At 42.6% G+C, this 21,904-nt stretch overlaps 1 protein-coding gene across 26 annotated transcripts in view; it reads right to left on the reverse strand.

The window, feature by feature from the left end:
- Nucleotides 1-21,904, reverse strand: part of LOC104590429 (lysine-ketoglutarate reductase/saccharopine dehydrogenase bifunctional enzyme) — a 182,635-nt gene that overhangs the window by 142,446 nt on the left and 18,285 nt on the right. For 12 of the 26 annotated variants that reach the window (XR_016079575.1, XM_088893413.1, XM_088893423.1 and 9 more), the window contains one exon: nucleotides 2,861-3,004. The exons of the other annotated variants lie outside the window; for them this stretch is intronic. Coding sequence is in view for 11 of the 12 variants with exons in the window: in XM_088893413.1 (XP_088749539.1) it covers nucleotides 2,861-3,004 (144 nt within the window). In the remaining variant the exon portion in view is untranslated. The remainder of the gene's footprint in view (nucleotides 1-2,860; nucleotides 3,005-21,904) is intronic. 26 annotated transcript variants of the gene reach the window in all.

Here is a 21,904-nt window from a genome sequence, read left to right on the forward strand (position 1 = left end):
CCTCTAATTAGTTGTACAAAGACTAAACTGCCCCCCACTTAAGTATGGGACAGGAAGTCTCTATTAAAACTGCCACATAAGCACATAACTTAACAGAAATAAAATGACTAATCTACCCTTATACGGCTAGCTCTAACACTCCCCCTCAAGCTGGAGAATATATGTCAAATAATCCCAGCTTGTTACATATACAATTCACTCTCCCTGAGCTTAAGCCTTTTGTAAACAAATCTGCCCATTGATCACCTGAGCCCACATGTTCTATGCTTATCTCTCCAGTAAGGACCTTCTCCCTCACAAAGTGGCAATCAATCTCTATGTGCTTTGTTCTCTCATGAAAAATAGGGTTAGATGAGATGTGGAGTGCAGCTTGATTGTCACAGTACAATTTCATAGGTCTATCCATGGAGAACCCGATTTCTTGTAGGAGATTCCTCAGCCATACTAATTCACATGTAGTGTGTGCCATGGCTTTGTATTCGGCTTCAGCACTGCTCCTTGCCACAACCGTCTACTTTTTACTCTTCCATGTCACAAGATTTCCTCCAAGAAATGTGCAGTAACCTGTAGTAGATCTTCTATCAGACACAGAACCTGCCCAATCTGCATCTGTATACCCAATTACCTCAAGTCTTCCTCCTGGTTTGTACAATAACCCACGGCCTGGAGCTCCCTTCACGTACCTTACAATTCTAAGAACTACATCTCAAAGAGGTATCCGAGGGTTCTACATAAATTGGCTCACCACACTGACTGCAAAGGAGATGTCTGGTCTCGTGATAGTCAAATAGTTCAGCTTCCCCACTAACCGTCTAAACCTTCTAGGATCATCAAATATTTTCCCTGTATCACTGCTCAACTTAGCATTTGGTTCCATGGGAGTTTCAACCGGTTTTGCACCTAACAATCATGTTTCATCCAGTAGATCAAAAACATATTTTCTTTGGCACAGGTTTACACCTTGTTTTGATCTAGCAACTTCTATACCCAAGAAATACCTCAATGTCCTAAGGTCTTTTGTTTGAAAATGGTTTTGCAGAAAGACCTTTAGGTTATCGATCCCCAATTTGTCACTACCAGTTATGACAATATCATCCACATAGACCACTAATAAAATCTTTTCGGCTTCTAAATCATAGCTAAACACCGAGTGGTCAACCTGGCAATGTTTCATTCCAAAACTCTTCAACACCTCACTAAACTTCCCAAACCAAGCACGAGGCGATTGTTTCAACCCATAAATTGCCTTTTTCAATCTACACACCTTATCATCCTCCCCCTAAGCAACAAACCCAGGTGGTTGCTCCATATATACCTCCTCCATAAGGTCACCATGAAGGAAGGCATTTTTAATGTCAAGTTGAAACAAGGGCCAATCATACATAACTGTCAGGGAAATTAAGACACGAACAAAGCCAATCTTAGCCACTGGAGAGAAGGTCGCCATATAGTCCACCCCATACAACTGTGAATAACCTTTAGCAACAAGTCTGGCCTTCAGACACTCCACACTACCATCCGGCAAGTATTTAACAGTATACACCCATTTACAACCCACAACATGCTTACCGGGAGGAAGAGTAGTGTGCTCCCACGTTTGAGTATGATGAAGGGCAGAGAGTTCCTCCTCCATTGCCCGCCGCCACCCAACTGAGCTAAGAGCCTCTTGGACATTCTTAGGTATAGAAATAGATGACAACAGTGAAACAAACTGGCAACGTGAAGCGGAAAGGCGAGAAACTAAAACAAAATTGGAAATGGGATGGAGGGTACAACTACGTTTACCTTTCTGTAAAGCAATGGGAAGATCAAGTCTTGAAGGTTGTGGGACAGGAGCAACAACAGGATCCGCAAACAAGGTAGAAGCTGGAGGAGGAGTCGGTTTCTGTCGATGAGTATACACATGCCGGATCGGTGGTCGTTCAGTAGGGATCTGCACTGGAGGAGGTGAAGGGTCAACCCCAACTGGAACAACCGGAACGGGATCACGGACTAGAAGAGGAAGAGGAAACAAAGGTGGAGACACCGATGCTTCAGGTCCCAAGAAGAAGGGGATAGACTCAAAAAAGGTGACATCAGGACAGACATAGCACTTCCGAGTAATGGGATTGTAACACTTATACCCTTTTTTGAGTCCGAGAGTAGCCAAGAAAGACACTTAATAGAGCGTGCATCCAACTTTTCTATCCCAGGACTCAAATTGGGAACAAAGCACACACAGCCAAAGATGAGGGGTATTAATGGAAAGGGAGACAAGGTGGGGAACAAAATAGAAAAGGGAGACCGACAATTAAGAATGAAGGAGGGCACCCAATTAATAAGGAAACACGCAGTAAGTATAGCATCACTCCAAAATCGTTTAGGAACACTCATATGATGAAGAATAGACCGAACAGTTTCAAGGAGATGACGGTTCTTTCATTCAGCCACCTCATTTTGTTGAGGAGTGGATGCACATGAAGTTTGATGAATGATGCCTTGCTGTTCTAAATACTATTGAAAGGAAATAAGAAAGTATTCACGACCGTTATCTGAACGAAGAACTTTGATTGGAACACCAAACTATGTACGTATTTCAGCATGGAATTTTTGACAAATGGAAAATAATTCACTCCTTTCTTTCATTAATTAAATCCATGTCATCCTTGAACAATCATCAATAAAAGTGACAAAATACTTGTAACCATTATAAGACTATTTTAATCGAAACCCAAACATCTGAATGAACCAAAGCAAAAGGACTCAACATACAACTATCAACTCTAGGACTGAAGGGAACCCAACGATGTTTCCCATACTAACATGACTCACGCTGTAAATACAACAAATGACTCAAAGACGGAACCAGTATCTTGACTACCTTGAGAGATGGATGTCCCAGTCGACAATGCCACAGTAGAGGAGTGAGTGAAGTCTGAACTGCAACTGACGATCCACCACCGTCAAGGTAATACAATCCACCAGCCTCATGCCCCCCACCAATCTTCTTTCCCGTATTGAGATCCTGAAAAACACAAAAGGAAGAGAAAAATGTAATAGAGCAATTAAGAGTCTTGGTTAATGTTGACAGTTGTTTATGTATTCAGGTTTAGTACCATAAGGGTACTGTTGTAATTTCTCCTCTATTTATATTGTTCGACTGTACTAGTATAAATAATAAAATCATTCTTTCGCCCCCTAAGTTCTGGAGGGCTTTCAATCACTCGACTCACCTCTCTTCTCTCTTCTCCTCTCCTCTCTTCACTTGCTCTTGCTCAACATGGTATCAGAGCAAGTCGTCCAGGCCTGAAGGGTGGTGTCAAGCTAACTACTGTTGCATCCAGTGCTGTCTCCAATCGAACTCCTGATCTGGTGAAGTCAGTTCGACCCAGAAGTTACAAAGTCTTTTCTTCTTCCAGCCCAGAAATTGCTCCTCTTGTCTGCTCGACTATAGAGAGACTATTGTTTGCAGTTCGTAGAGGGTGTTCTGTCTTCAGAAAGGCTAGCATCTGAAACTAAAAGAAGTATTGCTCATCTTCTGTTCGGCTGCCTATTGTTTGAGGATTTGTAGAAGGAGCTCTGGTTTACAGTCAAGGAGTTCTGGTTTACCATAAGGGAGACTATCATCAGAAACTAAAAGAGGTACTATCATCCTTGTCTGTTCGGATGCCTATTGTTTGCTGAACTGTTTGATGATTGTTCGGCTACCCTACTGTTGTTTGTTCGACTGATGAACGGTTCAGCTGCCCTACTGTTAAGCGACTGTATTCCTTAACACAGTAACTGTATTCAAACCTTTTTTGTTGGTATTGTGGACTGTTGATGGTCTGTTTTAGCCGACTAATTGCCTGCTCAACATTAATCTTATTAATTGACTGTTCGGCTACCCTATTGATCTCCTTGACTGGTTAGCTATCAGCCCTACTAAGTAGGTCAATCAGACCAGTTCTTGTACTGCAACAGCAGTGTGTAGACTTGTTTCAGTGAAACTGTAGTGTTCAGTTTGTTGTTTGTTCTCAGTGAAACTGTAGGTCAGAAGGACCTGTTCTTGTACTGCAACAGCAGTGCTCTTTCTTTTGTTCTCAGTGAAACCGGTGGTCAGAAGGACCTATCTCTGAAATAGTCTTGTACTGTTGTACCTTTTTGGTTGTTGTTTCTACTTTTTATTCAGATATCATGGGCAGTGAAGATTCAGCCACATCTGGAGTTTCCTCAATGCTGAATGGAATGGGTGGGGGTGACCTATCCTTTCCCATGGCTGTTGTCCCTCTTGATGGTTTAAATTACCTGGAGTGGTCAAGAGGGATCAAATCATACATCACTGCAAGGGGGAAGATAGGCTATATTAATGGGAGGATAAAAGAACCATCCTCCGGGAGTGCTGAATATGATAGATGGAATCAGGAGAACAGTATTGTTATGTCCTGGCTCTTGGTTTCCATGCAACCCCAAATCAGGAAGAATTTCATGTGGGCTGAAACTGCGAATGAAATCTGGGAACAAGCAAAGTCTACATATTCAGAATTGCGACACTATGCCAAAATTTATCAATTGTAGGCAGCATCTTCTACTTGTAGACAGGGGGAGAGGTGTTTATCGGTCTATTACTCTGACTTAACATCTGACTGGAAGGAGTTGGATCACTACCAGAGTGTGGATTGGAAGTGTGATGAGGATGCTAAGAAGTACAAACAGCTTGTCTCCCAGCAAAGGGTGTTTGCATTCTTAAATGGTCTGAATCCTATGTATGAATCTATCAGGGTTCAGATTCTCAGCTCTAAGGATCTCCTTTCTGTTCAGGAAGTCTATGCTCTTGTACAATTTGAAGAAAGCAGGAGAAATTTGATGAACAGCCCGGGTGGGGATGCTGTTGTGTTAGTTGCAAAAGGGGGTGTATCTACTGGTGTGGGATCTTCTTCCCGGAAAGGAGATCTCCAGAAAAAAACAGAAGATAAGGAAATATTGTGGTGCACTCATTGCCAGAAACCCCGACACACCAAAGATACCTATTGTTCTTCATGTTCTTCATGTTCCAAATTTTCCCATTAATTTGTTCTCTGTTAATAGTGTTACTAATTCCTTGAATTGCTCAGTGACTTTTTTTCCCTTCTCATTGTGTGATTCAGGATCTGGCCTCGGGGAGGACAACTGGTAGGGGTCGTATGGCTGATGGACTTTACATGCTGGAGAATAAGGCTAGTCTTCATGTTACAGAGTCTGAGTCAGTCTATGAGTCAGTCCTGTAACAAAAAGTCTATTTATGGCATTGTCGTCTTGGTCATTTGTCTTTCATTGTTCATTCTGATGTGTGGGGCCCTGTTACTTTACCATCTGAGAGTGGCTACAAGTATTTCATTACCCTCATTGATGATTATTCTAGATATACTTAGGTATACCCGATGCGAACCAGGGAAGAAGTACCAAAAATCATTCAAGATTTCCAGCGGATGGTCTTCACTCAATTTCAAACTAAAATCCAAATTTTCAATCAGACAATGCAAAAGAATTTTTTCATAGTGACCTCACGGAATTTTTTGCTTCGCATGGTTCCCTTCACCGTAGCTCTTGTGCCCGCACACCAAAACAAAATGGTGTGGCCGAATGGAAGAACCAAAATCTCCTTGAAGTGGCTCGAGGTTTACTACTTCATATGAATATTCCCAAACGGTTTTGGCTTGAAGTTGTTCTTTGTTCCACTTACCTTACAAACCGTATGCCCTCTCGTCGGTTAGAGTACATAGCCCCACATCAACTTTTCTTTCCTAAGGCTCCCCTTCTTTCTATTCCTCCTCGTGTCTTTGGTTGCCAGTGTTTTGTCCAAAATCTGTTTCTCACCCATGGGAAATAGGATTCTCGTGCTACCCTTTGCATATTTCTTGGTTACTCCTTCACTCAAAAGGGATACCGCTGTTTTGATCCTGTTTCTCGTAAATTTTTATGTCTCCATGGATGTTTCTTTCTTTGAATATGAGCCTTTCTATCATGTTTCTCCTCAGGGGGAGTGTAGGCATGAGGAGAAACTGGTTCAGCTTCCCTCTCTCCCTGACCCTCCACCTTTTCGTGTTTTTTCTCGTCGTCGCAAAGGTCAACCAAATTCAAGAGCTGTAGAGAATCCAGAAGTTGTACCTCCAATGCCACCAAACTCCTCGGGGGAGGATCATACTCACTCAGGTATTTTGGCTCCCAATGATGTCCTTGAATCTATTGAAAAGGATTCCTCTACTGCTAATGATCTTGATCGTCCTATTGCTCACAGGAAGGGTGTTAGATTGTGCACCACTAAACATCCCATTTCCAACTTTGTCTCCTATAAGAACACTTCATCCTCATTCCGTGCCTTCCTACCTCTATTGACAGTGTCCCTATCCCTAAGAATGTGGCAGAAGCTCTTTTAGTTCCTGAATGGACAAATGCCATGAGCGAAGAAATTAATGCCCTTCACAAAAATGGCACATGGGAACTTGTTGATCTTCCTAAGGGAAAGGTTCCAGTTGAATGTAAATGGGTGTTCACAGTCAAGCATAAGGCTGATGGAACAGTGGAAAGGTATAAAGCTCGCTTAGTGGCAAAGGGATTTACTCAAGTGTATGGAGTTGATTATGCAGAAACTTTTGCCCCCATTGCCAAGATGAATTCCATTAGAGTCCTTTTCTCTCTTGCGGCTAATCTGGATTGGGTTTTACACCAGCTGGACACCAAGAATGCATTCTTGAATGGTGACCTTGAAAAGGAAGTGTACATGATTCAACCTCCTGGTTTTCTAGCCCAAGGCAATGAACAGAAAGTGTGCAAGTTGAAGAAGTCCTTATACGGGCTAAAACAATCACCAAGAGCTTGGTTCAGCAGATTCCATGTGGCAGTTCAGCAGAAAGGATACAGGCAATGTCAATCAGATCACACACTGTTTGTGAAAAAAGGAGAAGTTAAAATTGCTGCTCTAATTGTATATGTGAATGACATAATTGTTACTAGTGATTGGGAGGATGAAATTCAGAAATTGAAACTTTTTCTTGCCACTCAGTTTGATGTGAAGGATCTAGGACCTGCCAGATACTTCCTTGGAATTGAAGTTGCCCGATCAAAAAAGGGTATCTTCATTTCTCAAAGGAAATATGTCCTAGATTTACTTCAGGACACTGGAAAGATGGGGGTGAAGCCAGTTGACTCTCCCATTGACCCCAACCATAAATTAGGTAACAACTGTGGTGAATCGCTCAAGGATGTGAAATAGTTTCAGAGGCTTGTAGGGAGATTGTTATACCTCACAATGACTCGCCCAGACATTGCATATGTTGTTGGTGTCCTCAGTCAGTTCATGCATGCTCCTAGGTCTTCTCATCTTGAAGCAGCAGAGAGAATCCTCCGATATCTAAAGAAGTATCCGGGTACTGGTTTGTTATTTCAAAAGCACGGACATTTGAAAGTTGAAGTTTATACAGATGCAGATTGGGCTAGATCCCAAAGTTACAGAAAGTCTACCAGTGGCTACTGCACCTTTATAGGAGGGAACCTTGTTACATGGAGGAGTAAAAAGCAAAATGTGGTTGCTAGATCCAGTGCTGAAGCTGAATATCGTGCTATGGCCCACGGGGTTGCTGAAGGCATGTGGATAAAGAATTTGTTGGGGGAGTTGGGTTTCCCACTGACCAAACCTATAACTCTATTTTGTGATAACAAAGCAGCTATAAACATTGCTGCCAATCCGGTGCTACATGATAGAACAAAGCACATCGAAGTTGACAAGCATTTTATCAGAGAGAAAGTTATCACAGGTGAAGTGTGTACCCCCTATGTCACTTCTGAGAACCAGCTTGCAGACATCTTTACAAAGGGTTTAAACCTTTCCAAACATCATGATCTTTGTGACAAGTTGGGCATGATTGATATCTATGCTCCAACTTGAGGGGGAGTGTTGACTGTTGTTTATGTATTCAGGTTTAGTACCATAAGGGTACTGTTGTAATTTCTCCTTTGTTTATGTTGTTCGACTGTACTAGTATAAATAATAAAATCATTCTTTTGCCCCCTAAGTTCTAGAGGGCTTTCAGTCACTCGACTCACCTCTCTTCTCTCTTCTCCTCTCCTCTCTTCACTTGCTCTTGCTCAACAGTTATTTTACTAACAGACATAAGATTGAATGGAAACTTAGGGACATATAGAACAGATGATAAAGAAAGAGAAGCCGTGTCAACATTACCAACACCACAGATGGGAGAAGAGGAACCATTGGCAAGGGTAACAGTTTGAGATGTGGAAGTTTTAGAGAGGGAAGAGAACACACCTGGAGTCTCGGTCATGTAATCAGAGTGGGCAAGGGTGGTTGTAGTATGCTGTGAAGTAGCCTGGAGGAACCTCTCATATTCATCGCGCGGTACACTCACCATCTCCTTCCCGGAAACAGATGTAGATGTAGAAGGTGTTAGATATGCCTGTTAGTTATCACTGACATCAACCCCACCAGCTACTGCTTGATTAGCCCATGTAGAAGGAGGGCCATGGAGATCATAACAGAAACTCACCGAATGTTCGTCCCTGTCACAATGGGTACACTTCCTTGTAGAGTTACTTTTTCCTTTACCACGACCTCCCCCTGAGTCACGACCACCACAACGGCCAAATACAGAACCACCACGACCTCCTCAGGAGGCATGTCCTCCCCCTTTAGTACCACGTCCACCTCCTCTGGCTATCACAAATGCTGATCTGTCAGACTATGTGGGATTCTCTGTAGATCCCAAAGAAATCCAACGAAGCCGTGAAAAAACTTCCTCAAGTGTAGGAAGAGTAGAGCCTCCCAATATTTGGGCCCTAACTGGTTCATATTCTGATTTCAACCCCACCAAGAACCTAGTGACATCTAGTTGTTCCCTCTGTTGTTGCTGAACCTTAACATTTGGAGTGAGGGGATGATAGACATTGAGTTCATTTCTGAGGTTCTTCATACTGGCATAGTAATCTTCTAGGGTTTTATTCCCTTGTTGCAAATCGAAATAGTCCTAATAGAGCTGATATACCCTTGTAGTATTATCCTGCCCAGAATAAAGCTTCTTGGCATGTTCCCATATGTCCTTAGTTGTATCTAAGAACATAAAGTTGGTACTTATTTTGGGTTCCATACTATTCCATAACCATGTTATGATTTGGGCATCTTCCTGTTCCCAATCATCAAACCCTGGAGAATCAGCTGATGGTTTATCTTCCTTCACGTGTTTCACTTTCCTCTTTGCCTTGAGAAAAACTTCCACTGACTTGGCCCATGGCACATAATTCTCACTATTAAGTTTAATGGAGGTCATCTGCATACCCAAATAATCGGAGGGGATCATCACACTCAGTTTCTGATCACTACAACCATCTCCCTTTGCTGCCATTATGTCTCCCCCACTGCTATCTCTAATGCTGAACTCTCAGTCACCAACCAAATACTACAGCAGCCAAGGCAACACTACAGCAGCCTCTAAACTCAGGTGATAGGTTCACAACAAGTCACAATCAGTCACCACTATGCACAAACTACCATCCAGATTAAGAACAGTAGTCGATCAAGACTACAATCAGTCTTGAATCCCAACTGATTTTGGATTGAAAAAAAAATAGAAGGAAGAGGAAGAAGAAAGGAGAAGAAGCAGAAGTGCACAAGGGTTTTGAAAGGAGGGACAGATTGAATGAGTCTGTCGCCGCCACTCTCTTAATATTTATAGGTTATGTTCACTAGATGTAGGAAAGGACAGAACTGCCCTTAATACTTACATGGCAAATAAAACAACTAAAAGACTGAAATAAATAACAAACTGAATAACAAGCTGTCTAAGATAACTACCAACTAACATTGACATGACTAACAAAGGTTACACATGCTGTCATACGAACACAGTGGAGACCACAGCCGTGGGGCCCACATCAGTGTTCTCTACACTCCCCCTCAAGTTGGGAATAGATATTTGTCATTCCCAACTTGAATAGGTCTACCTCTAACTTCTTCCTTGGTACAACCTTGGTGAGAAGATCTGCGACCTGCATCTTGGAGGTGATATACGGGAGACACACTTCCTGTGATGAGACCCTCTCTCTGACAAAATGTCGATCAACTTCGATATGCTTAGTTTTGTCATGCTACACCGGATTGTGAGCTATATTAATAGCCTCCTGATTATCACAATACAGCATCAAGGGCTTCTCATAATCAATACTCAACTCTTAAAGTAGTGATTTAAGCCATAAGATTTCAGCCACTACGTTAGCCATTGACCTGTATTCAGCTTCGACACTAGAGCGGGAAACAACACTTTGTTTCTTACTCCTCCAAGAGACAAGGTTACCTCCCACAAGGGCACAATATCCAGAAGTAGACCTCCTGTCATCAGCACTCCCAGCCCAATCAGCATCTGTATAGACCTCCACCTTCATGTGATTATTGTTCTTTGTAGAGAAGATGGGCCGAATGGCCCATAGACTGTCATTTTATGTTATGTTATGTTTCTCTCTGTTGTGGGCCTTATTCTGGGCCCATACTCTGTAATAGTCTGTTTTTGTATTTTCCTGCTCACTCAAGGGCCTCTCTGTAATTTGTAAAAGATTAACTTATTAATAAGATGTTTAGAGTGTTAGAGAGAGGTTATGTTCGAACCTCTTACTCTCTAACACTCATTGCCGCCAGCTCTCTCTTCTCTTCCTCTCTTGTTTGTTCATTTTCTGGTTTGCATCTAATATCAAACAGTTCCATACATCAAGTGGGCTGTTTTTCAACTTTCTTGAACAGTATACCTCTACCTGGGCATCTCTTCAAGTATGCTAATATTCTCTCTACTGCAAGAAGATGAGTAGTTCTAGGGGAATGCATGTACTGGCTGACAACACTGACTGCATAACTGATATTTGGCCGAGTGAGGTACAGATAGAGGAGCTTTCCAACCAACCGTTGGAACATAACTTTGTCTTCAAGAGGCTCCCCACCCTCTGCACTGATCTTGTGATTCTATTCAATGGGTGTATCGACAGGCTTGACACCTAACTTTCCAGTTTCTGCCAACAAATCTAGAACATATTTCCTCTGAGAGATAAAGATCCCCTGTTTAGATCTAGCAACCTCAATACCCAAAAAATATCGCAGTGCACCAAGATCTTTCACCTCAAACTCTTGATGGAGCTGTTTGAGAGACTCAATCTCACTACTACTATTCCCTGTCGCTACAATATCATCCACCCTTTTAATGAACAGTGTATGATCTGACTGGGCCTGTACATAACCGAATTTTCCAAAGGCTAGTCTGAATCTATCAAACCAAGCTCTAGGGGACTGCTTTAATCCATACAATGCCTTATTCAGTCGGCAAAACTTCTTACCTATCTCTGTATCATAGAATCCAGGGGGCAACTGCATGTAGACCTCTTCTTGTAAGTCTCCATTCAGAAAAGCATTTTTAATGTCCATCTGGAACAAGGGCCAAGAATAACTTGCCGCAAGGGCTAATAGAACTCGAACAGTGGTCATCTTGGCTACTGGGGCAAAGGTCTCCAAGTAGTCTATACCATAAGTCTGAGTGAACCCTTTTGCAACCAATCGAGCTTTGTACCTTTCAATGGAGCCATCAGCATTATATTTCACAGTGAATACCCATCTACATCCAACTGGTTTCTTTCCTTTGGGTAGGTCAACTAGCTCCCAAGTATTATTTTTCAAAAGGGCATCCATTTCAACATTCATTGCATCTTTCCACTCTGGAACTGATAAGGCTTCTTGCACTGTTCTGGGGATAGGGATATTAGCAATGGAAGTGAGATAGGACCTGTAAGAGGGAGGCAAGCGATCATAGGATAGAAACTGGGAAATGCAGTGAGTTGTGGATGTGGTGCAGCGCCATTTCCCTTTACGGACCGCAATAAGGAGGTCAAGGTCATCCGAAAAAGGAGGGGAAGTAGCAATAGTGGAAGGTATCTCAATGGGCCCTGGGACTGTAGTACCTGGATCTGGATCTGCAGAAGAAGCTGGGGCTAGCCTGGACTGCTGATGACTAAGATCAACCTGCCTGCATCGCCTGTGATAGACTTTCAACTCCTGATCCATCTAACAACCCTCACCAGTACAGCCTTCGTCACTCAATGGAATGGGTAAAGAAACAACCTCAGATGAGTTAACCCCGCTCTCACTGCACTCCCCCTAAGGAAAAAGACCCAAATTCGCATTCTCACTACTCTCCCCTTGAGGAGAAACCCTAGGATAATAGGGTGCCTCCTCAAAGAAGGTGACATCCATCGAGACAAATCTCCTCCCTGAAACAGGATCATAGCAGCAATAACCCTTTTGAGTTTGTGCATAACCGAAAAAAATGCATTTGGAGGCCTTAGGGTCAAATTTGGAATGATGAGGTCCAAGAAGCTAAACAAAACAGGTGCACCCAAAGGTTTTAAGAGGAACAGTAAACAACTCCTCGTCTGGGTATAGAAGGGTAAACGGAGGCTTCATATCAAGAACCCGTGAAGGAACCCGATTAATGAGATACACTGCCGTGAGGATAGCATCACCCCAGAAACGGATAGGCACATTGGAGGTAAACATAATGCTTCTAACCACCTCCAAAATGTGCCTATTCTTCCTCTCGACAACCCCATTCTGCTGTGGTGTATGAGGACAAGTGCTCGGGTGAATAACCCCACGATCAAGTAGATAAGAGGCCAGTGGCTTAGCAAAGTATTCTTTTGCATTATCAGATCTAAGGACTTTGATTTTGACCCCAAACTGGGTTCAAATCATTTGATGAAAGTTTTGGGTCAGAGCGGGAACCTCATCTCGAGAATGCATAAGGTAGACCCAAGAAAAACGGGTATGGTCATCAACAAACAACAGAAAATACCTGTACCCACCCATAGAAGGGATGTGATATGGCCCCCAAACATCGGTATGCACAATATCAAAAGAATTATTACTTCTTTTATTACTCAATGAATAAAATGTTCTACAATGTTTGGCAAGCTCACAACTCTCACATCTCAAATTTGACATCTCAACAGACTCAAATAAAGTAGGAAACAGACTCTCCAAAGACCAAAAAGATAAATGACCTAATCGATTATGCCAAAAAATAACCGGACTCACACACTGAGAAACAAAAGACTTATTATCCACTGGCTCTTTCCAATGAGGACTCTCTCCAAGCAGGTAAATCCCATTCGTCTCAAGGCCAGTCCCAATCACCTTCCTCGTCTCCAAGTCTTGAAAAACACATCAGTCAGGGAAAAAGGTTACTGAACAGTTTCGATGTTTGGTAATACTACTGACTGAAAGCAAATTAGTATCAAGTTTAGGAACATGCAAGACAGAGAATAAAGAGATGGTATCAGATAACTTGATGTCACCCTTGCCAGAAATGGGAACAAGAGAGCCATCAGCAATGGATACTTTATCTCTACCAGAAGACAAGTGATAAGTAGTGAACAATGACGGCAAGCTAGTCATATGGTCAGATGCTCCTGAGTCTATTACCCAACAGTATTCAGTATTACCTAGAGCTGAAGCACGGTAGGCTGAGGCCCGGGTACCTGAATGAGCAAATGCAGATGTGGCAGAGGCTGATGGTGACTGAGATGACTGGGCCGAATTCCCAACCTCCTTTTCCAACTGTATCAGGGCAACCCGAATAGCAGCTAAGGTATCTAAGGGTGTGCCTTTGTGCCTGACGAGGATGCAAAATCAGTATTCACAGTCATATGAGCATTACCCCTTTTATTCGTTAGTTTTGCTAGGACTAAATGAGGGTGGAGCTTCCAACATGTATCTTTCGTATGCTTGGGTTTCTTGCAATGTTCACATACTAGATCCCGTTTGTCCTCCTTCATGTCTCTTTCTGTATCACCCCCAGACTTAGGTTTAACTGCTGCTAGGGCTGGAGGAAAGGGCTGATGTTGCATCATAACCTTCCTCCTGGTCTCTTCACTATGCACCAGGGAGTATGCTTAAGAAAGGGTCATACTGTCTCTTGTCAGTATCTGCTGTCTCACAATGTCATAATCTGAATTCAGGCCAGCCAGAAATTCAAACACCCTATTGGTTTCGACTTGCTTTCTATGAGTTTGTGCATCTTTTGGACTTTCCCACTCAAGAGTCTCCAGATGGTCAACTTCATGCCACAGTGATTTCAGTGTAGAGAAATACACAGAGACTGGTTTCTCTCCTTGTTTAAGGTTATTCACTTCACACTTTAGTTCATAGGCCCTAGCAACATTAAGGGGTTGGGAGTAGGTCTCTTTCATGACATCCCATATCTCCTTGGCTGTCTTTGCCCACAAGTAATTTTGGCTGATATGTGGCTGCATTGAGTTGCACAACCATGTCATAACCAAGTAGTTCTCCTGAACCCACTTGGTATACATTGGGTCCTCCTTGGAAGGCTCTTTCACATCTCCCAATAGATAGCTAAGTTTTCCCTTTCCCCCTATTGAGCAAGAGCAAGTGAAGAGAGGAGAGGAGAAGAGAGAAAAGAGATGAGTCGAGTGACTGAAAGCCCTCTAGAACTTAGGGGGCGAAAGAATGATTTTATTATTTATACTAGTACAGTCGAACAATATGAACAGAGGAGAAATTACAACAATACCCTTATGGTACTAAATCTGAATACATACACAACTGACAACACTCCCCCTCAAGTTGGAGCATAGATATCAATCATGCCCAACTTATCACAAAGATCATGATGTCTGGAAAGGTTTAAACCCTTTGTAAAGATGTCTGCAAGCTGGTTCTCAGAAGTGACATAGGAGGTACACACTTCGCCTGTGATAACTTTCTCTCTGATAAAATGCTTGTCAACTTCGATGTGCTTTGTTCTATCATGTAGCACTGGATTGGCAGCAATGCCTATAGCTGCTTTGTTATCACAAAATAGAGTTATAGGTTTGATCAGTGGGAAACCCAACTCCCCCAACAAATTCTTTATCCACATGCCTTCAGCAACCCCGTGGGCCATAGCACGATATTCAGCTTCAGCACTGGATCTAGCAACCACATTTTGCTTTTTACTCCTCCATGTAACAAGGTTCCCTCCTATAAAGGTGCAGTAGCCACTGGTAGACTTTCTGTCACTTTGGGATCCAGCCCAATCTGCATCTGTATAAACTTCAACTTTCAAATGTCCGTGCTTTTGAAACAACAAACCAGTACCCGGATACTTCTTTAGATATCGGAGGATTCTCTCTACTGCTTCAAGATGAGAAGACCTAGGAGCATGCATGAACTGGCTGAGGACACCAACAGCATATGCAATGTTTGGGCGAGTCATAGAAAGGTATAACAATCTCCCTACAAGTCTTTGAAACTGTTTCACATCCTTGAGCGATTCACCACAGTTGTCACCTAATTTATGGTTGGGGTCAATGGGAGAGTCAACTGGCTTCACCCCCATCTTTCCAGTGTCTTGAAGTAAATCTAGGACGTATTTCCTTTGAGAAATGAAGATACCCTTCTTGATCGGGCAACTTCAATTCCAAGGAAGTATCTGGCAGGTCCTAGATCCTTCACTTCAAACTGAGTGGCAAGAAAAAGTTTCAATTTCTGAATCTCATCCTCCCAATCACCAGTAACAATTATGTCATCCACATATACAATTAGAGCAGCAATTTTACCTTCTCCTTTTTTCACAAACAGTGTGTGATCTGATTGACATTGCCTGTATCCTTTCTGTTGAACTGCCACATGGAATCTGCTGAACCAAGCTCTTGGTGATTGTTTTAGCCCGTATAAGGACTTCTTCAACTTGCACACTTTTTGTTCATTGCCTTGGGCTAGAAAACCAGGAGGTTGAATCATGTACACTTCCTCTTCAAGGTCACCATTCAAGAATGCATTCTTGATGTCCAACTGGTGTAAAACCCAATCCAGATTAGTTGCAAGAGAGAATAGGACTATAATGGAATTCATCTTGGCAACGGGGGCAAAAGTTTCTGCATAATCAACTCCATACACTTGAGTAAATCCCTTTGCCACTAAGCGAGCTTTATACCTTTCCACTGTTCCATCAGCCTTATGCTTGACTGTGAACACCCATTTACATCCAATTGGAACCTTTCCCTTAGGAAGATCAACAAGTTCCCATGTGCCATTTTTGTGAAGGGCATTAATTTCTTCCATCATGGCATTTGTCCATTCAGGAACTGAAAGAGCTTCTGCCACATTCTTAGGGATAGGGACACTGTCAATAGAGGTAAGGAAGGCACAGAATGAGGATGAAATGTTCTCATAGGAGGCAAAGTTGGAAATGGGATGTTTAGTGGTGCACAATCTAACACCCTTCCTGTGAGCAATAGGACGGTCAAGATCATTAGCAGTAGAGGAATCATTTTCAATAGATTTAAGGACATCATTGGGAGCCAAAATACCTGAGTGAGTATGATCCTCCCCCGAGGAGTCTGGTGGCACTGGAGGTACAGCTTCCGGATTCTCTACAGCTCTTGAATTTGGTTGGCCTTTGTGACGACGAGAAAAAACACGAAAAGGTGGAGGGTCAGGGAGAGAGGGAAGCTGAACCAGTTTCTCCTCATGCCTACACTCCCCCTGAGGAGAAACAAGATAGAAAGGCTCATCTTCAAAGAAAGAAACATCCATGGAGACATAGAATTTACGAGAAACAGGATCAAAACAACGGTATCCCTTTTGAGTGAGGAAGTAACCAAGAAATACGCAAGGGATAGCACGAGAATCCAATTTCCCACGGGTGGGAGACAGATTTTGGACAAAACACCGACAACCAAAGACACGAGGAGGAACAGAAAGAAGGGGAGCCTTAGGAAAGAGAAGTTGCTGTGGGGCTTTGTACTCTAACCGACGAGAGGGCATATGGTTTATAAGGTAAGTGGAACAAAGAACAACTTCAAGCCAAAACCGTTTGGGAACATTCATATGAAGTAATAAACCTCAAGCCACTTCAAGGAGATGTCGGTTCTTCCGTTTGGCCAAACCATTTTGTTGTGGTGTGCGGGCACAAGAGCTACGGTGAAGGGAACCATGCGAAGCAAAAAATTCCGTGAGGTCACTATGAAAAAATTCTTTTGCATTGTCTGATTGGAAAAATTGGATTTCAGTTTGAAATTGAGTGAAGACCATCCGCTAGAAATCTTGAATGATTTTTGGTACTTCTTCTTTGGTTCGCATCGGGTATACCCAAGTATATCTGGAATAATCATCAATGAGGGTAATGAAATACTTGTAGCCACTCTCAGATGGTAAAGTAACAGGGCCCCACACATCAGAATGAACAATGTGAAACGGAGATTCAGATTTACTATTTCTTTGAAGAAAATGAGTTCTACAATGCTTACTCAACTAACACGTTTGACAAGAAAAGTCGAAAACAGACATTGACTTAAACAGTTCTGGGAATACAACTTTCAAAGACTCAAAAGACAAATGACCAAGACGACAATGCCATAAATAGACTTTTTTCTTACAGGACTGACTCATAGACTCTGTAACATGAAGACCAGCCATATTCTCCAGCATGTAAAGTCCATCAGCCATACGACCCCTACCAATCGTCCTCCCCGAGGCTAGATCCTGAATCACACAATGAGAAGGGAAAAAGGTCACTCAGCAATTCAAGGAATTAGTAACACTACTAACAGAGAACAAATTAATGGGAAAATTTGGAACATGAAGAACATCAGAAAGGGTAAGGCCAAGAGGAAGAGAGAGAGTTCCTTGACCAGCTATGGAAGAGTATGATCCATCGGCTAGTCTCACCTTGTCTCTTCCAGAAAGAGGGTGATAGGTTTGAAAGTAAGAGGACGTACCAGTCATATGTTTTGATGCTCCAGAATCAATGATCCATGGAGAGTCAGGGGTGTGAGAAGCAACATGGAAAGCAGTGGCAGGGTTACCTGAAGTAGATGCAAATGAGGTTGAGGGAGGAGTATCCATCTGACGAATTGCTCTACCATAGAGCTCTAAATGGTCACGGAAGGAATTCATAATGTCCTCCCTCGGGTCAGGTCCAGTGAGATGTGTCTGAGCCACAGTAGAAATGGGGGGCTGATTCTCCCGAGTAGCCATGTTGGCCATGTGATGTTTCTTTGTACTTTGCTGTCCGTACTTCTTATTCACCTCTGAACCTTGCTTCTTAGTCAGATCTTGAGCCCATTTTGGTTTCCCATGAAGATCCCAACAGGTATCTTTGGTGTGTCGGGGTTTCTGGCAATGAGTGCACCACAATTTTTCCTTATCTTCTGTTTTTTTCTGGAGATCTCCTTTCCGGGAAGAAGATCCCACACCAGTAGATGCACCTCCTTTTGCAACTAACACAACAGCATCCCCACCAGGGTTGTTCATCAAATTTCTCCTGCTTTCTTCAGATTGTACAAGAGCATAGACTTCTTGAACAAAAGGGAGATCCTTAGAGCTGAGAATCTGAACCCTGATAGATTCATACATAGGATTCAAACCATGTAAGAATGCAAACACCCTTTGCTGGGAGACAAGCTGTTTGTACTTCTTAGCATCCTCATCACACTTCCAATCCACTCTGGTAGTGATCCAACTCCTTCCAGACAGATATTAAGTCAGAGTAATAGACCGATAAACACCTCTCCCCCTGTCTGCAAGTAGAAGATGATGCTTGCAGTTGATAAATTTTGGCATAGTGTCGCAATTCTGAATATGTAGACTTTGCTTGTTCCCAGATTTCATTCGTTGTTTCAGCCCACATGAAATTCTTCCTAATTTGAGGTTGCATGGACACCAAGAGCCAGGACATAACAATACTGTTCTCCTAATTCCATCTATCATATTCAGCACTCCCGGAGGATGGTTCTTTTATCCTCCCATTAATATAGCCTATCTTCCCCCTTGCAGTGATATATAATTTGATCCCTCTTGACCACTCCAGGTAATTTAAACCATCAAGAGGGACAACAGCCATGGGAAAGGATAGGTCACCCCCACCCATTCCATTCAGCATTGAGGAAACACCAGATGTGGCTGAATCTTCACTGCCCATGATATTTGAATAAAAGGTTGAAACAGCAACCAAAAAAGGCACAGCCGTACAAGACTATTTCAGAGATAGGTCCTTCTGACCACCGGTTTCACTAAGAACAAAAGAAACACTGCTGTTGCAGTACAAGAATAGGTCCTTCTGACCTACAGCTTCACTGAGAACAAATAACAAACTGAACACTGCTGTTGCAGTACTGAAACAGGTCCTTCTGACCTACGGTTTCACTGAAACAAGTCTGCACACTGCTGTTGCAGTACACGAACAGGTCCTTCTGACCTACGGCTTCACTGAGAACAAATAACAAACTGAACACTGCTGTTGCAGTACTGAAACAGGTCCTTCTGACCTACGGCTTCACTGAAACAAGTCTGCACACTGCTGTTGCAGTACAAGAACAGGTTTGAATGACCTACTTAGTAGGGCTTAATAAGATTGATGTTGAGCAGACAATTAGTCGGCTAAAACAGACCATCAACAGTCCACAATACCAACAACAAAAAAGTTTGAATACAGTTACTGTGTTAAGGAATACAGTCGCTTAACAGTAGGGGAGCCGAACAGTTCATCAGTCGAACAGACAACAGTAGGGTAGCCGAACAGTCATCAAACAGTTCAGCAAACAATGGGTATCCGAACAGACAAGGATGATAGTCCACAAACAATAGGCATCAAAACAGTTCATCAGTTCATCAGTTCATCAGTCGAACAAACAACAGTAGGGTAGCCGAACAGTCATCAAACAGTTCAGCAAACAATAGGCATCCGAACAAACAAGGATGATAGTACCTCTTTTAGTTTCAGATGATAGCCTCCCTTATGGTAAACCAGAGCTCCTTCTACGAATCCTCAAACAATAGGCAGCCGAACAAAAGATGAGCAATTTCTAGGCTGGAAGACGAAAAGACTCTGTAACTTCTGGGTCGAACTAACTTCACCAGATCAGGAGTTCGATTGGAGACAACACTGGATGCAACAGTAGTTAGCTTGACACCACCCTTCAGGCCTGGACGACTTGCTCTGATACCATGTTGAGAAAGAGCAAGTGAAGAGAGGAGAGGAGAAGAGAGAAAAGAGATGAGTCGAGTGACTGAAAGCCCTCTAGAACTTAGGGGGCGAAAGAATGATTTTATTATTTATACTAGTACAGTCGGACAATATGAACAGAGGAGAAATTACAACAATACCCTTATGGTACTAAATCTGAATACATAAACAACTAACAACACCCCCAATAGCCATCATGGCTGATTGGGCCCATTCCAAGTAATTGGATCCATCAAATCTCACAGTTGTAATCTGAAATGCAGTCTCAGACATACTACCAGAACTTCTGTTCCCAAACACACCTTCTCCCTGATTTTTGAACTCCATTCTTGGTCAAGAATCAGTAGTTAAGAACTATTAGGGTTTCCACACTAGAAAACAGCACTGAAGCAATCGATCACAATCAGAAAACTGTATAAAATCAGTTCATATCTGATCTGAAACCAATCGGCAATCAGAATATATGCAGTCTAATAACAGTTCTCACTCTCAAAACCGGCTCGGAAGCCAAAACCAGGTCTGAAACTCACTTAGAAAGCACTCTGTAGAGCTGAAGCGGAATTAGGGTTTCAATCGTAGGGTTAGGAAAACCCTTGTGAGAACATGAACAGTGCTCAGCCGCACTTTCCAAGAGAATTCACAGTCAAGTCTAGCCGTAGGGTTAATGACAAATCCTAAAAAAAACTGATCACCTCTGAGAGAAAATAGGAGGGTTCGGCCGCTCCTCCTAGATAGGTCCAACCTATCTTGACTGACAACAATCTCAAGGGAAAAATAAAGACTTACCCAGAGAATTCTGATCGCTACCTTCAATCGTGGCCTGAACCCTAACCTCTACTGATTCTTCCTGATTACCAAAACACTCTGCAAGCCGCGACAAGTCTTCGAACAGCTGCTAAACTTTTCTGGTAACCTCCAAGAATCAGCCAACGAACAGTCCTTTGTAAGATTCCAGCCCTAGGTAGTTCTCATGTGGTCGGCTGGACTAGACTCACATGAGAAACCCTAGATAGGCTCTGATACCAAGTAGTCAATCAAAACTACAATCAGTCTTGAATCCCAACTGATTTCGGATTGAGAAAAAAATATAAGGAAGAGGAAGAAGAAAGGAGAAGAAGCAGAAGTGCACAAGGGTTTTGAAAGGAGGGACAGATTGAATGAGTCTACCGCCGCCACTCTCTTAATATTTATAGGTTATGTTCACTAGATGTAGGAAAGGACAGAACTGCCCTTAATACTTACATGGCAAATAAAACAAATAAAAGACTGAAATAAATAACAAACTGAAATAACAAGCTGTCTAAGATAACTACCAACTAACACTGATATGACTAACAAAGGTTACACATGCTGTCATACGAACACAATGGGGACCACAGCCATGGGGCCCACATCAGTGTTCTCTACAAGAACAAAAGGTAAACCAACATTCAGACAACACCAACAAGGCAGAAAATTGATGTAAGCAATTCAGCCATTCCTTCCAGCCCCAAAAAAAAACAACTTTTGTTCTTGCTCACACCACTACTGATTACACAGAGCCATAAATCACCACTACAGTAATTCAGCAATTTACTAACCACATACAAGCCCTCTTGAGGCTGCTCAATAAAGGGTGAGCATCAAAAGCATCACCACACAACCATCTCTGTCCCACATGGTACAGGTCTGTCTGACCCTTTTTTTTTTTTAAAGGTCACTACCAGTCCAAAGACATCAACTACAACCACTACAGTAACCCTTACACCATTCGGTCATTGTAAACACAGCCTGTTCTTGGGCCTTTTGCCAAGAACCAAGGCTACAAATAACCTAGTTCTTTAAGTTCCGACCAGTCCGAGCAGATTTTTTAGGGTTTTCAACCCAGAAACACCAACAACACAAAAAACAAAGGATAACCA

This window comes from Nelumbo nucifera, chromosome 8, assembly GCF_055504915.1.
Source record: "Nelumbo nucifera cultivar China Antique chromosome 8, China Antique-T2T, whole genome shotgun sequence".
Lineage (NCBI taxonomy): Eukaryota > Viridiplantae > Streptophyta > Magnoliopsida > Proteales > Nelumbonaceae > Nelumbo > Nelumbo nucifera.